The 15,813-nt window shown below is 22.9% G+C and overlaps 4 protein-coding genes across 4 annotated transcripts; 2 read left to right on the top strand and 2 right to left on the bottom strand.

Moving 5' to 3' along the window:
- Positions 1 to 1,026: 1,026 nt before the first annotated feature.
- On the bottom strand, positions 1,027 to 6,314 carry PVVCY_0801680 (conserved Plasmodium protein, unknown function; the record flags this gene model as incomplete). The annotated part of the gene is made up of 5 exons (XM_008626969.2): positions 1,027 to 1,479; positions 1,656 to 3,767; positions 3,894 to 3,992; positions 4,093 to 4,669; positions 4,771 to 6,314. The coding sequence occupies 5 exons, from the start codon at positions 6,312 to 6,314 to the stop codon at positions 1,027 to 1,029; spliced, it is 4,785 nt and encodes a 1,594-aa protein (XP_008625191.2).
- Positions 6,315 to 7,705: 1,391 nt separating this feature from the next.
- On the top strand, positions 7,706 to 8,747 carry PVVCY_0801670 (eukaryotic translation initiation factor 3 subunit F, putative; the record flags this gene model as incomplete). Its single annotated transcript, XM_008626968.1, has 2 exons — positions 7,706 to 7,963; positions 8,058 to 8,747. 2 exons carry the CDS (start codon positions 7,706 to 7,708, stop codon positions 8,745 to 8,747), a joined length of 948 nt encoding a protein of 315 aa, XP_008625190.1.
- Positions 8,748 to 10,043: 1,296 nt separating this feature from the next.
- PVVCY_0801660 (50S ribosomal protein L3, apicoplast, putative) lies at positions 10,044 to 11,699 on the top strand (the record flags this gene model as incomplete). The annotated part of the gene is made up of 5 exons (XM_008626967.1): positions 10,044 to 10,143; positions 10,234 to 10,295; positions 10,410 to 10,523; positions 10,637 to 11,007; positions 11,399 to 11,699. The coding sequence occupies 5 exons, from the start codon at positions 10,044 to 10,046 to the stop codon at positions 11,697 to 11,699; spliced, it is 948 nt and encodes a 315-aa protein (XP_008625189.1).
- An 85-nt stretch (positions 11,700 to 11,784) lies between these two features.
- On the bottom strand, positions 11,785 to 13,094 carry PVVCY_0801650 (cytochrome b5, putative; the record flags this gene model as incomplete). Its single annotated transcript, XM_008626966.2, has 6 exons — positions 11,785 to 11,801; positions 12,081 to 12,185; positions 12,287 to 12,377; positions 12,487 to 12,569; positions 12,674 to 12,743; positions 13,014 to 13,094. 6 exons carry the CDS (start codon positions 13,092 to 13,094, stop codon positions 11,785 to 11,787), a joined length of 447 nt encoding a protein of 148 aa, XP_008625188.2.
- Positions 13,095 to 15,813: the final 2,719 nt, after the last annotated feature.

Here is a 15,813-nt window from a genome sequence, read left to right as displayed (position 1 = left end):
AAATACAGATAAAATTGCCACTACATAAAAATGAAAAAAACATGAAACGGCATAAGCAATGAAATGCATATTTTATAAACAAACACATGAAAAAAGCAAAAACATGAAACAAGCACAACAAATAAAACACAAAATAAATTACACAAATGTATCTAAAAAAATGTAACAAGGTTTTATAATAAAAAAATAACATAAAATAAATGAATTAAATGTATATGGATATTTATAGTATTTATATATTATTTAAATTATTAAAATAAAAAAAATTATAATTAAATTGTGCTTATTTATGCTTGTCGTTTTTTATTTTATTATTTTTTTATCGAGCCATAATAAATAGCCATTTCATTCCAATGTTGTGAAATATTTACATTCGCATGCATATATAAAAGGATGCATAAATTATGTTTATATAGCTGTTCATATATTTTTTATTTAAAAGCGGTGAAATAAGCAGTTTTGCATTAACAAGTCATAATTTTGTTCTTATATTATTAACGAAACAGTGGTGATAAATAGCTATAAAAAAAATAATACATTTTATATTTTTTTTTATTTTTTTTTTTTTGTTGTGTGTATGTGTGTATCATTTGTTTTAATAATTACAATACATTTATAAGTATTTATGTGCTCTGGTAATTTTTATAAAAGAATAATGTATTCCAATTTATCGAAAAGATAGAAAGTCTCTATATATTTTTATTATAATACATAAAAATTAGTGATACCATAAGGGATGTGCTCCATCAAAATATTACGCTTGTAGAGAAGCGTTTCATAGCAAAAAAAAAAAAATAAAAAATCCCCAATTAAATAAAAAATAATAAATAATGGTAATAGCCATAAAAATTATAAAAATAATCAAAATTATAATAAAGATAATTATGATAAAAATGGAAAAACTATCAAATGTGGGTGAATATATAATCCTCCTAAATGTAGCAGCATAAGTATACCTACAAATACTCTACATTTGTTAATAATAACTGTATTTATTTATTATATGGCTTTCTTTAATTTTTATTTTCAAAAGGTGTTTATTCGGCCGTTACTTAAAAACATATTTTTCACGCACGAATATATAAAATAAACAAACAACATAAATATAACAATAATTAGTATCATAAGATTTATACACAAAAAGATAGAGGTTTCATTAAATATATCAACTTTAAAATTGTTGATCAAAAAATTTGGCAAATATTTTATGAAACTTTCATAAAAAGAAGAAATATGTTCATTTCTTGAAAAAGCATGTACATACTCTATATATGTAAACCGGGCAAAATATGAATAAAATCCATTATTTAAAGCTGATCGAGAATCACTTAATTGGTTTAAAAAAATATTAAATACTTCAATAGGAGTGGGTTCATTGGGATTAGACCTTTGATTTATAATTACTGTTGTCTTTATTCCATGCTTAAATTTTTTTATTGGTTTAACGTAAATTCGATATCGTAGATCGGTTTTAATTATCTGAAAGAAAAAAAGAAAAAAAAATATATAGTGCATTTCATAGCTTCTTTTATGCATATAAAGGGGGGGATTCTTATTATTGAAGTGGTAGTAAATCATGTAAACACTTGGTAAAACGCAAATAATTTGCGTGTTTTCTCCTTGGGATATATTATTTTTATATGTAAATATCTTACGCTATTGATGGCTTCCTTAATATATTGAGGCATAGAGCCAAATACGTTTATATAGAAATTTTCTTTTTTGAAAGCATCATTTTCATCGTTTGAAAAATCGTTTTTAAAATTGCTAAAAATTATAAGCTTCATTTTTATTCCAGCCATTGGGTGTAAACAATCTTTGAATACTCGGACATATGGAAATGGGCATAAACAAACATAACGGTTATCTGCAAGTACACACATTCCTGGATCTTTACATGTATCCTCTGAATTTAAAATACATTCATTATTTTTTTCACATAAAGAACTCATAGGATTTCTTGAATATCCATCAATACAAACACATTTTCCATCTACACATTTTTCATTTAGATAACAAAATTGTTTACTTTGCTCACAAAATGGATATATACAATTGTTATAAGTATCATCCGTGGTATGTTCACTATTTACATTATTTTTTTGAGTTGATAGTGTATTACAAAAGCAAATAGGTTTCCCGTCTAACTCAAACAAATGGCCAGTTGAACAGTCAGATTCTGTATCATAATTTTCAGTAATATTATAATAAGTAACAAAATTTTTATCATTTTGTTTTATGAATGCCCCTAAAATAGTGACATGGGAATTTTTTTTAAGTTGATCATAATCTTTATAACTATATGAAATAACATTTATAGGTGTATATGGGTTACCTAATATAAAATATTCATTTAATATTTCTTCTTTAATATCATATTCATTGTTTTGAGAATAATCTAATATATCAACCCGCTTACTCATGGGAAGGAGTAATAATAAATTGCTTGGATTTATATTTACCATCGTCCCACCAAGTTTTGCTGTAACGACTAAGTTTTTTGTTTGATCTCCTACTGATATAAAATGTGCAAATGCATAATTTATACATATTTTTGAACTTTTTTTATAAAAATTTCGATTTTTTAGCATATGATTTAAAACTAATGGTATATCATATTTATCACAATATTTTTGTGGCTTTATAAAAACTAATGGACTAACTACATAAAATATAAAATCTGGTTGTGATGATAATAAATATAAATAAGTTAATATAATTCTTGATTTATGAAATAAGCATAAATTATTTTTTTGAAATTTTATATCTTTACATATGTCTATTAATTGTTCATTTTCAAAGCGTTTTGTTTTATATGATATATCTAAAGGATCATTAAAAAAATTATAATTTAACATTTTTTTATATAATTTATTATTACTATTTTTTATCTTGTTCATAAATTTGTATCGAAGTTCTAAATATTCACTAACAACATATTCCCCTTTCGATTTATTAATCATGTTTTTATCACATAGACAGCTATTTTTTTTTTTAGAAAAATATTCTATAAGTTCTTCATTTTGGTAAAGCATATTTTGTTTATTGTAACTAGCCAGAGAAGAGGAACCATTATGATTATATTCAAATTTTTCATTTTTTTTTTCCAATTTTTTTTTTTTTAAACTGTCTAGATTTTGCAAACTCAATGAATCAATAATAAGTGTAGAACCAGTGTTGTAATATTTTTCATATAGATTATATTTATTAAATAGTAACATACATTCAGGTTCATATTGAGAAAATCCATATATTTTAGTATTCCAAAATGTATAATATTTTGTTATATTATAAGCATAATTTTGAATAAATATATTTTTAAATATTCTATATATATAAATTCTTTTCAAATCTTTTACAAGTTCACCAGCAATTAAAACAACATTTGCCATAAACGATACTAAAAAAATACTTACTACATATTTATGTGTACTTTCTATTATTACATGTATATCCCCAAAATATATATTATTAAATCTTTTTAAAAACATCGATGTTGATTCTATAATATTTGAACTATCAATCCCAACTTTTTTTAAATATATGTTAAAATCTTCAAAAGTAATATATTTCATTTCAAGTAAATTTGGTACATCATATATACTTTTTCCATATTCTACTTTTTTATTTTTTATTTCCCATGAACAAAGGGTCCCAACTTTATCTCCATACAAATACGCAATCATTATTGCATGTGATATATTCAAATATCTCAATTCGTATATGAGTTGTATGTACGTTGAGTTTTCTTTATCCAGGCAGAACATCTTAAAGTTAGACAAGGTTAGAAAAAGTTAGAAAAAATTTAACAAAATGGAAAAGGCATTGATAATATGTTATAAAACATATTGTACAGACATATAATTATGTATGCTCTCTCTTTTTTTTATTACGTCATCTCCGAAGTAAAGGATAATAATGAAATACTTGACAAGGTCTTTGTCATGATTGAAAGGAATCAAGTTGGGCATTTCATTCAAGGCAAGATTGATCTAGTAAGGAATTATTGAGAAAGCCCAAAAATATTGCATTAAAAAAGGAAGATAAAATTTATGATGGTTTTTATTTTTTTTAACGATTTTACTAACTTACCAACTGTTTGAGAATGTTGTAACTCTCTTTAAATAAATTGTCCACATCAGAATGTTCATAATAATAATTACAAAGATCAAGAAGATTAACTAAAAAACTATGTAATTGATAATTGTAGCAATTAAAACTGTATAACATATCATAGTGTGCTCGTGGTATTGCAATTTGCAATATTTTTGAAACATGTTTACCTCCACAATCAAATATAGCTTTAAATACATTTGATAAAACTTTTTGAAATTTAATATAACTATTAGATGGTACAACTAAAATTTCAAATACATCCATTCTTTTTATTTTTTTAATATTAATTATGTTATTTGTTTCTTTTTTTATAATTTTTTCAAAATATTTTTCATAACTTATTAATTCATCCAATGTAAATGTACTTATCATATTTAACAAAACAGCTTCAAAACTTATTGACTTATATAATGAGTAATCCTTTATCGGATTGTATCTTCCAAATAGTATAAACTTAAATATTGAGTGGCATAAATCTAACAAAAATATATTTGATATTATTTTATTTTCTATTGATATTACATCGTACTTCTTTTTGCTATAGTGGGTGCTCCTGTTTCGGGATAGTAAAAAAAAGAAGGGTAAAATATTACAACGACATAAAAAGATGCATATTGATATTAGTTTATTTTTCTTATTTATGCATTGTCTTACTCCGCTAAACAGGAAATAATTTTTTTGATCGACGTGAGGTAAAGGGCCTTGCTTTTTTGAATCCAGCCTATCAAGTTGTCTTTTATAAAAAAATGGACAAACTGTGAAAAATAAGAATGAGTAGCAAAATAAAAAAATGGGATAGCCAATTCTATAGGATCACTAACACCTCTTATATAATCAACTAAAATTAAATTAATTTTTTTTTTATAAAATAAAACCTTTATTAAAAAAACATAATTATTTCCATTAGTAGACATATAATTATTTTTAACAGTCTCATATTCTATAGATATATTTTTATTATTAATATAAGAAAGAGGAAAATAATTATTTTTATCTTTAGAGCAAAATATAACTTCATCTAATTGTTTTATATCATCATTAGTTAGTAAAATAAAAAGATTATTATTTATTAAATATTCTTTATTATTTAGATCGAGTGTTGTTTTTATATATTCATTAATTTTAGATTTATTTTTACTCCATTCATTATTTACACGACCTAATGATGTATCCTTAAGTTGCTTGTATGTCCCACTATATCTTTCAATATGGGATAAAATATTTAGATTTTTTGTAAAATTAATAAAAATAATATTTGACCATATTTTTTGATTATTTATATCACTCATATATGTTTTACATTCATTTTTTTTATATACAATATTAGTTAGTGTATCAATAAATGATGTGTCCTTATAATTATCAACGGATACATTTCTATTTGTATATTCATTCCCTTTTGTTGTTTCTTTAAAGTTCATAAAAAAATCATTTATAATCTTTTTATTTAAAGAATAATCATAAAAATTTGATTTAGCATTTTCTTTATTTATTTCATCATTTGCATAATGTATTGTATTATCTTTTAAAAATTTGTCTAACTTTTCTATTTCACTATTGTTTAGTCCATTTTCTGAGTCTGTTACTAAATTGGTGTTATCATCCTCATCACTAATATATGGCACAACACTTGTTTCAGTCTCTGTCTCTGTCTCTGTTTCATTCTTTGTACTGCCTTCCTTTTCAACTAAATTGTTTTCATTCGAATTTGAAAGTGTCTTATTTTTGTTGGTATAAAAATTTGAATCATGATATAAATCTAGGATACCTTTGTAATAGGTTTTATAATAATAGTCGTCTGAGTTATTGTATATAAATGTATATCCATATAAGCTTAACAAATTTATCTCGTCTAAAAATAAACAATTTATACATGACCCTATAGCCATATATGGGCTTATTTCCGTTTCAATAAATGATTTTTTATTATTTTTATAATAGATATAAAATTCTTCATCAAAATTAAATGTAGAATTAAAAGAAAAACTAAAAGTATTATGAGGGTCACATTCATTATTGTGTGTATAATATATTAAATTATTATACTCCTTTTGTACGCATACTAATCTATTATTATTTTTTGAAATATTTACTAAGTATTCATAAGTTTTATCATAAGGGATATGCTCATTATTATTATTATTACAGCATATTATTTTGAAAAGAAATAATAATACAATTACAATAATTATTACCATTTTTTAAAACCCTCCCCCTTATCTCAGCATGTATTTTATTTACAATCTTATATTCATGGGGAGGTACACACAAAAAAGGGAACTTATCTCTCATTTAAAAAGAGGCAATAAGCATATACTTACAAGCGTACAGAAGTTTAAAGTGTAAAGTAATGTAAAAAGATAATATACATATGCATGCACATCATTTGTGTTATTATTTTTACATTTCTTCCACTTTAACCTCGTCCAATAATATTGAAAAATTCCAATAATTTTGAAAAAGTCAATAATATTGAAAAATTCCAATAATTTTGAAAAAGTCAATAATATTGAAAAAGTCCAATAATTTTGAAAAAGTAAGAACAAAAATATACATATTTCTTATACCATCGAAATGAAAATATTATTCTACTAATACGTCGTTGGATTAGTTTCCTATTGAAGTTTAAGAATAAGTACACATGAACTTAATTTACATAATTATTATTTACTCTACCCCGTTATATATATTTATTTTTTTTTTATAATAGACAGATATAATAGTATAAATGAAAATTATATTAGTATATATATCCTAATCAGAGAGATAATAATTATTTTTTATTTATTATGGGAAAAAAATTATCACCATTAATATGATTAATTACCTTTATTTAAATTTGACAAAAAAAAAAAAAAAAAAAGGCAAACAAGCCCATATATGTAAAATATTAATGGAATAAATTTCCATTTTTTAAAAAAGTTGGTTTATTATTTTCCGAAGTTTGATATTCATTCTGTATGCAAAATGGTGATATAGAAAAATAACATAACCTTAAATTTTCCATTTTTTATAACTTAAAAAAAAAATATATATTTTTTAAATTTAAGGATAGTATAATAACAATTTTTTTCACCATTTGTATAGTTTAATTATTGTATATATTCATGGCAGTCGGCAATTATTTATAATATGCATAAAAATATATATTTATAAAATCTATACATTGCTTATTATATAGTTGAGTGGAAAAATGGAATTAAAAATTTTTAGCCATAGTTTTGTTATACCGATTAAAAAAATAATACATATATATTTTCCAAATTTTTTTTTATAAAATTATTTCAACTATTTGAATTGTTATTGTATTTATAGGAATATATAATAACAACAATATTTAAAAAAGGAAAAAAAGAAAAATGAAAAAAGTTATATAATAAAGATTGTACAATAAAATATATAACATCATTGTAAATAGTAACTGCGGAAAAGCAATACATCCATTAAATTAAAAAAAATTTTCTTAAAATTTTAAGGAGTATATATATTTTTTTTAAAAAATATATTATTATAAAAAACAAAAATAATAATAAGTATAAATAATAATAAGCATAAATAATAATAAGTGTAAATTAAAAAGTATACGAAAATGAGTATGAACAGATATAATTTTAAAACAATGAGTAGCTTGCTGAAAAATAAAACACCTCAGCATTTTGATATACAACCACATACAAATATAAAATGTATTGTACATCCTTCTGTAATATTTACAATATTAGATTCATACTTAAGGAGAGATGAAGATCAGACTCATGTTATTGGAACTTTGATGGGATCCATCATTGATACTAATTTGATTGAAATATCGGACTGCTTTGTTGATAAGCATTCCCTAAATGAGGAGGTAAGCCAATAACCATTACAATGTGCTATGCTATATATATATGGATATATGTGAATATGTATAAAAATGACTATCCACACTTTTTTATTTTTAGGGTTTTTTGCAAATTATAAAGGATCACCACGAGACAATGTATGAGTTGAAACAGAAAATCCGTCCAAGGGATCAGGTTGTTGGATGGTTTTGCTCTGGATCTGAATTATCAGAATTGTCATGTGCTGTTCATGGATGGTTTAAAGAACATAATTCGATTTCAAAATTTTATCCTCATTCTCCATTAAATGAGCCCATACATTTATTAGTTGATGCATCACTAGAAAGTGGATTTCTAAATATTAAAGCATATGTACAACTACCTATTAATTTAGTTAAAGAATATTTTGTTCATTTTCATGAAATCCAAATTGAATTATTACCATGTAATGTTGAAAGAGCTGATGTTGCTAAAATAACTGATAAAGGAACAAAAGGTGGAGATAGTAATAGTAAAGATAAATTATTAAATCATGAAATTGATGAAAATTCATTAAAAAAATTATTAATTATGTTAAAAAATTGTAAATCATATGTACAAGATATTGTTGATAAAAAAAGAAAAGGAAATGTAGCCATAGGAAGATATTTACATAAAGTTTTTTCTAATGATCCTTTTGTATCGATTGAAAAATTTGATTCTATTAATGAAAGTATTTTACAAGATAATTTAATGATTTCTTACTTATCAAATTTAGCACATTTACAATTTTTAATAGCAGAAAAATTAAATGCTTCTTCCATGCAATGATTTTAAAAAATGTAACTTATTCCTTTTTGTATTCCTACAAGCTGTAGCATACAAAATTATCCATATCATTGATTGCTCGAAATAATCCATACATATAGTCTACATATACAATTACACACACCTTTGAGACTTATTTATATATATTTCTCTTTTGCTATTTTTTTATATATCCTCCTTTTTTTTAAAACTGTAAATTTTTTAATATAAATAATTAACTAAAACTTTGACTACAACTCCTATTGAGTTTGGTCACCTATGACTGATGGCACATGCCCAACAGTTCCCATTTAGTGACACCAAAAAAAAACAAAAAAAAATAGTAGCATTAGCAAGCGCATGAAACCTTTTTCATCGTCCTTGCATGAGAACTACCTAAACATTTGAACTCCTTTCAAATTGTCCAACACTACAAATAACCAGGATAGCGACATAATAGAATATCAAATAAGTAGAAAATGTATAAGCATATTATTGTAATTGTTTCTCCGATGTTTAGAAGCAAATTATATTTCCTTACACCTTTAAATATGTAGCTATTTAAAAATTTTGTACTTTATAATGCTTTTAAATATTTTGCATTAAAAAATGAACATAATTAAGTATTTAAAATGGGAATAATATTTTATTTTTCAAAAAAAATAAATATATAACTTTTAGTTAACATTTTTTGTTATACTTAAAAAATAATAAAGATCATGTTTTACCCATTATTGTATTTAAAAAAAAAATAAAACTAGTCATTATATATTCATCCATATTTTAGCACATAACATATGTATAACTTTTAGGGAGAGTTGCTTGTATTTTTGCATTGCTGCGCCACAATTAATATATAAAAATTGGTATAAAAAAATATCTTATTTTATATATACATATATATATATTTGTTTACTCACTTTTCTTATATTATTTTTTTATAATTTATTTTGTATAGTTTCATTTTTTATAATTAAAACTAGAATTTCAACTACCTTTAAAATATAGTTAGCTTTATGAATCATTTTTATAAAAATATGTATTTATACATGTAGCTTGATAAAATGTGAATAGCTTATTGATTGATAGTGTAGAGTTCATGAAAGAATAAGTTCGTTTAATTTGCTAAACAATTTAATACTTTTATTGTTGTTATTAATTTTGTTTTTTTTTTTGAAAATATAACAAACATTGGCTGGATATACTTATTTACGCACATGTGTGTATATATCCCAATTTTTATAAAAAATTTATGTCCATTTATATAACTCTACATAAATATGTGAATAAATAATTATTATGCCGAGATGAAAAAATAGAATGCATTTATATTTCATTTATAAAATCCTGATTTTCCCCATAATACTCCAATGTGTATATAATTATAAGATTCAAAACACTTTTAAATTTTCTGAAACAAGTAATAAGCTACTTAAAAATGTCATAACATTATCATATTACTTTTTATGCTCATATGTATAGTCCTCTATTTTATTTTATTTTTTTACAGAATTTTTTGATAACAATGGGAGCATACTAAATAGTCAGGATGCTGCATATCCAGCAAAATGGGTAAAGACCTTTTTTTTTTTTCCCTTATTGATACGATTAAAATAAATACAAAACCAACAGTTTATATGCCCCCTATTTTGGTTTCTATACATTCATACCTTATTCCAATTATAGGCAAAAAAAAGAAATTTCCAAACTCGAATGGTAAAAAAGTTCATAAATGCTAGGGTCCCATTCGATCCCCAAACGCATTTAAACGACATCCCGTATAAAGATGAGTTGGATAGGGTAAGCAAATGTTGAAAAATTTGAAAATAGTGAACATGTTGATAATATTATAGCATGCATGCCATTATCAGCCTTCGTTCCTCATTCCTCTCTTTTTACAATCCCTTGATTAGATACAAATACGGGGTAAAAAAATTGAAATGCGCTCGATTTTTTCTCCTAATGGAAAATTAATACCTGCAACTTTAATAAAAATAATGCCGAATATAATATATAGGTTTCTTGATTTTGGAAAAGTTGGAATTGCTTATGGAAAACCATTGAATGAAAGCAGATGGATACTAAAACCCGAAATAGGGCAAATATCTAAAATCAATTCAAATTTAAAAAATACTTGTAGCTTAACATTAACCCCACCTCAAAATTTTGTACTAGGCCAAATCATAGATGTTTCATATTTATATAATTATAAATATGTAAATGTTAGGGGATTATCAAAAGGAAAAGGGTTTTCAGGGGTTATCAAAAGATGGGGATTTCATAGGTAATATACAAAAAGAAATAATAATAAAAAAAATAACAGCTTTGTCTGATTTTCAGAATGTTTTATTGCATGCATATTATATATTAGAAGGAAAATTACTTATCATAATGTGTGTTAAAAGTATTGACCGTTTTTTTGTCTTTATTATTATCACGTTGTACCATGTTTGCAATGAAAACAAATGGGCACATCGTGACATAAAAAATTCGGGGCGAATGTATATGTTGTAAAATAAAATTCTAAAATATATATATGCACATAAAAAAATTTGTTTAATTTAAAGAAAAAAATTAAGCATAGTCATATAAAAATAGAGAAAAGGGAATAATGTTTAATTAAAAACGATAGAATATGCATACATATATATTTTTTGAATTAATTTTATTTGTAGAGGCCCAATGACGCATGGAAGTGGACATCATCGAAAGCCAGGATCAATCGGTGCGTCAACACACATTGGAAGAGTTTTGAAAGGAAAGAAAATGCCAGGAAAAGATGGAAATAAATTTAGGACTATGATTAATCTAAAATTATTGGGATTAAATTTAGAAAGAAATGAAATATTAGTAAGTGGTTGTATACCTGGAAATAGAAATTCGGATGTAACAGTAACAGCAACACGAGACAACAAAATTAATAAATATAAATATATTTTAGATATGTTATATGAACAGGAAAAAAATATTAAATAAGAAAAAAAAAGTTTATCTCTATTAATGTTATTACTATTTTGTACATACAGTTTTAAAATCGGCTTGATTGGCTATGCTTTAGTCCTTATTCGATAATATCCCCTATAAATTTCAAAAAAAAAAAATTTGGAAAGTCAATATGTTAAAAAAATGAATATTTTAAAATATCGATAAGTGTATTTTTTTTTTAGCAAATGTTATAAGTTTTATTAATGCTTTTTTATGATTTTAAATTTATTTATGTATTTTCATTTAAAAATTTTTTTGTTAAAACTAAAGATTATTTAGGACAAATTATTGTCCTTCTCAACACTTTACTATGATATATATACTTGTAAAACTATTTTTTTTTTTTTTAAATTATATATTTTATGGGCTTACCAAGATAAGTATTTTCTAATATTTTTTCAACATTCACCCAACTATGATATGCAAAAACTAAGTCGGTAACATCAGTTCCTGCTCGTTCTAGCAATATATCTTCTCCTGTTGAAAATTATAAAAATATACGATAAAAATTAAAATAACAAGCTCACATATTTTACCCTATATATTAGTATATAAATGTGTGTGTATATTTATCGAACCTCCTGGGTGATACTTAAGATAGTATGTCACATCATAAACTTTGTTCTTATAAATGACCCAAGCATCAGTAGCCTTGTTGTGTTTTTCTACCTGTATCATTCATGAAGCAAAAAATATATATATAGAAAACAGTTAAAATTCTATTTATCACTATGCATGCCCTATATTGTGTGTATATATATATGACACTTCAAAATACCTCTTCTTTTGTATATTTTTTTCCGGGTTCAACATCTTCCTTTAATCCTTCAGAAATAATATTATATACCATTTGATTTGCTCCTAAGAAAATAAGCAAACAAAATAAACAAACAAAATAAAGCATTTCCATATTAATGATTATGTGCCATATTGAAATAAAACATATTCATCCAATTTTATAGTACCATGTGATTTGGATAATTCATCTTTTAATTTCTTAGGAGATATGGTATCCAATCTGTTAGTTTGTTTTTCCTGATTAATATTATCAAAAAAAAAAAGAAATAATGCCAAAGGGTATAAGTATATGTATATTATTGTAGGAGTATAATATACACATACAAGCACATGGTTGTATGAATAGAGATGTTTTTATTTTTGGGTATTTCACCAAATTGTGCGATGTGTGCTATTTATAGTAAAATGTGTAGTTTAAATAAAAAAATGAATTGTAATAAAAAAATATTTACACGCACTTAGTATATATTTATCAAAATTATATTCTACAATGATTTTATTCTTTACCTCCATTCTTACAAAGGTTATAACTAAAATTATAACCACAAGGAGATATTTTATATTCGTAAAACAATGTTTTTTATACATTTCCTTTAAGTAAATATATATTAATATAATATTTGAAAATATTCGGAAAAAATTCTCAAAGAATATTCTTTGATAAATTAGTTGCCAAAATAAGCTATAAAATTTATATATAATAATTTTTATTTGAGTATCTGCAAATTAGTGCCTATTATGTTTGTTATATGCCTCTGTTTATATATTTTATTTGGGTTACTATTTAAAAATTTATAGATTCAACTGTTAGCATTAACAATTTGCCTATTTTTTTATTATGACATAAATTAGCTTGTTTTATTTTATGGAAAGAAAAATATTATAGGTTTATATAATATTTTTATCTTTTATATTCTATAGAATGCAAATTATACTGTTATTTATTATTTTTAACACGCAATATCATTTATTTGCCTATGTTATACTAAATTTCAATGCTATAATATAAAACACAATATTTTAAAATATTATCCCTTTTGTATAAATTATTAAAAGTATATTTTAACAAAAAATAAAATAAAAAATGTGCATTATTCTAGCTTAATAATGCTACTATTAAGCATTTTGTTTCCTTTCAATTATTCATTTTTTTTTAATTCCATTAACATTAATTAATTTTCTAGATGGTATAGGGTATAAATATTAAATAAGTTCATGCAGAGAATATAATTAAAAAGATGTTTTTCTTATTTATTTTTAAGGAGTTACAGGAAATTATACATATGTATGTTTGAAAATGCTTATTTTTTTAATTAAAATGAGCAAGGATTGAAAAAACAACAGTTTATTGTCTTTATATAACTCTATAAGTGTGTAGAATTGTTTATTTATATTTGTTGAAATAAAATACGACCCCTTATTTTCGTTCTACCAATGAATTACTAACAATTGCATTCTCCATTTTCTTTAGTAATAAACTCAAAGAAAAGTTGGTAAAGAAAAATATGTAAATGTAAAAATGAAAAAAAAATATGAACAGCTAATTGAACTAGCCAATATTGCACATATTACATGTACATGCAATATATTTATAAACAATATTAGCAAAGTCTTTTATTTAAATTACTTTGGACATATTTTTAATAGTTTTATAAAATAGCTAATAAAAATATATTTATGGGCAATTAATTAGTTCAGTATTATAATGATATAGTTTTATAAATATCTTTTTTGTTTAGGTTTTTTTACTTCCCTTCTATGTGTATTTCTATAGAATGAAAGTTTTTATTGTTGATGGGTTGTGCACACTATAATTGCCTGCACAAGCAAATATTTTTATTTTAATATTTTTTTTTTATTAATACTTAATTTGTATATATTTGCACTGCTTAAAAATGTATAAAAAAAAATAGACCTAGCCATTAATTCGAAAATAGAGTAACATAATAATAGCAAATTTGCGAGAATATGCTAAGGAGGAAAATAACCTATAATAGACTCTTATTTGGTATTTCCCCTTGATTATTGTACATTATTTTGTTGATACATTTTCAGAAATACATAATTATGCAATTTTTTAGGCTAAAAATGTTCGATGAAATACATATATTTATATCCACACACCAATAATATATTCTTAATATTATTAAAATGGTGTGACTTGTATGTATATATGTGCTCATTATATACAGTGTATTATATATGCGTGTGTGTATATGGATAAGGGAGAAATCCCGTGTTTGTAACTATTTTTGTGTGTAAAATAAATTATTGTCTAAAATTAATTCATAATAAAAATAGTAATATATGGACATATTTTATCAGTAAAAAAAAAAAGCAATACATGTATAAAATTGTAATTTTCGAAAAAATAAAAAAAGTATAAAAATATTTCCCTCCAAATACTAAGTATTATTCAAAAGAATATAAAAATATATCATTAATATGTTAACAAATGTGAAAAACACAAAAATGTTACAATGCTATGTTAAAGTTGCTAAAAATAAATATTCATGCAATATACATTTTTTATACGCAATATAATATTTTTTTTTATTTCTTTTTTTTTTCCCTAATTTTTGTGTGTACAATATTAGTTATAATATATTTTATAAATTCCTAAATATTGTATAAATTTTGATTTTTTTGTTTAAGTATAAAATAAGTTATATATGTGTATTTGTAAAATATGAAAAAAAATAATATATGTGTATAATATAATTTAGTGTATATTCCTGCTTTTTTTGACAATATTAATTTTATTTCACGTATTTCTTGCATTAAAATTAATTTCCTTATTAGACTTTTGTTTTTTCCATGTATATATATATACACACAAAGATAATAATAATATTTTAGAATATACACTATTGACATATTTTATTATTTCTTCATTTTTTCATTTTTTTATATTATTGTTTAGCCGCGGCGTTGTTAATAAAAATATTGTATAACATATAATTTGCCAAATTTTTATTTTCCTTTTTTCCCCGTAATTAATTTTTATTACGTGTGCTGCTCATATTATCCAAATTATTATTATATTATAATATTATTATTTTATATTTTTCAAAATAAAATTACATACAATATTAGATAATATACATTATATTCATAATTACACACACATTATTATATCAATTATATATATTAATTTTTATTTTATTATATTTTTTTTTATGTTTTATTTCTAATTTTCCAAATATTTTCATTGTGTCATTATAATACACCTTTTAGCCATTTTGCTTCCCTGTGGCTATTTTTTTTTTATTTTATTATTATATTTTTTAATTTTTATTTAGTGAAT

Source organism: Plasmodium vinckei (genome assembly GCF_900681995.1).
Source record: "Plasmodium vinckei vinckei genome assembly, chromosome: PVVCY_08".
In the NCBI taxonomy this organism is placed as follows: domain Eukaryota; phylum Apicomplexa; class Aconoidasida; order Haemosporida; family Plasmodiidae; genus Plasmodium; species Plasmodium vinckei.
The sequence above is the reverse complement of the archived record's forward strand: the minus strand, read 5'-3'. Positions and strand labels throughout refer to the sequence as shown.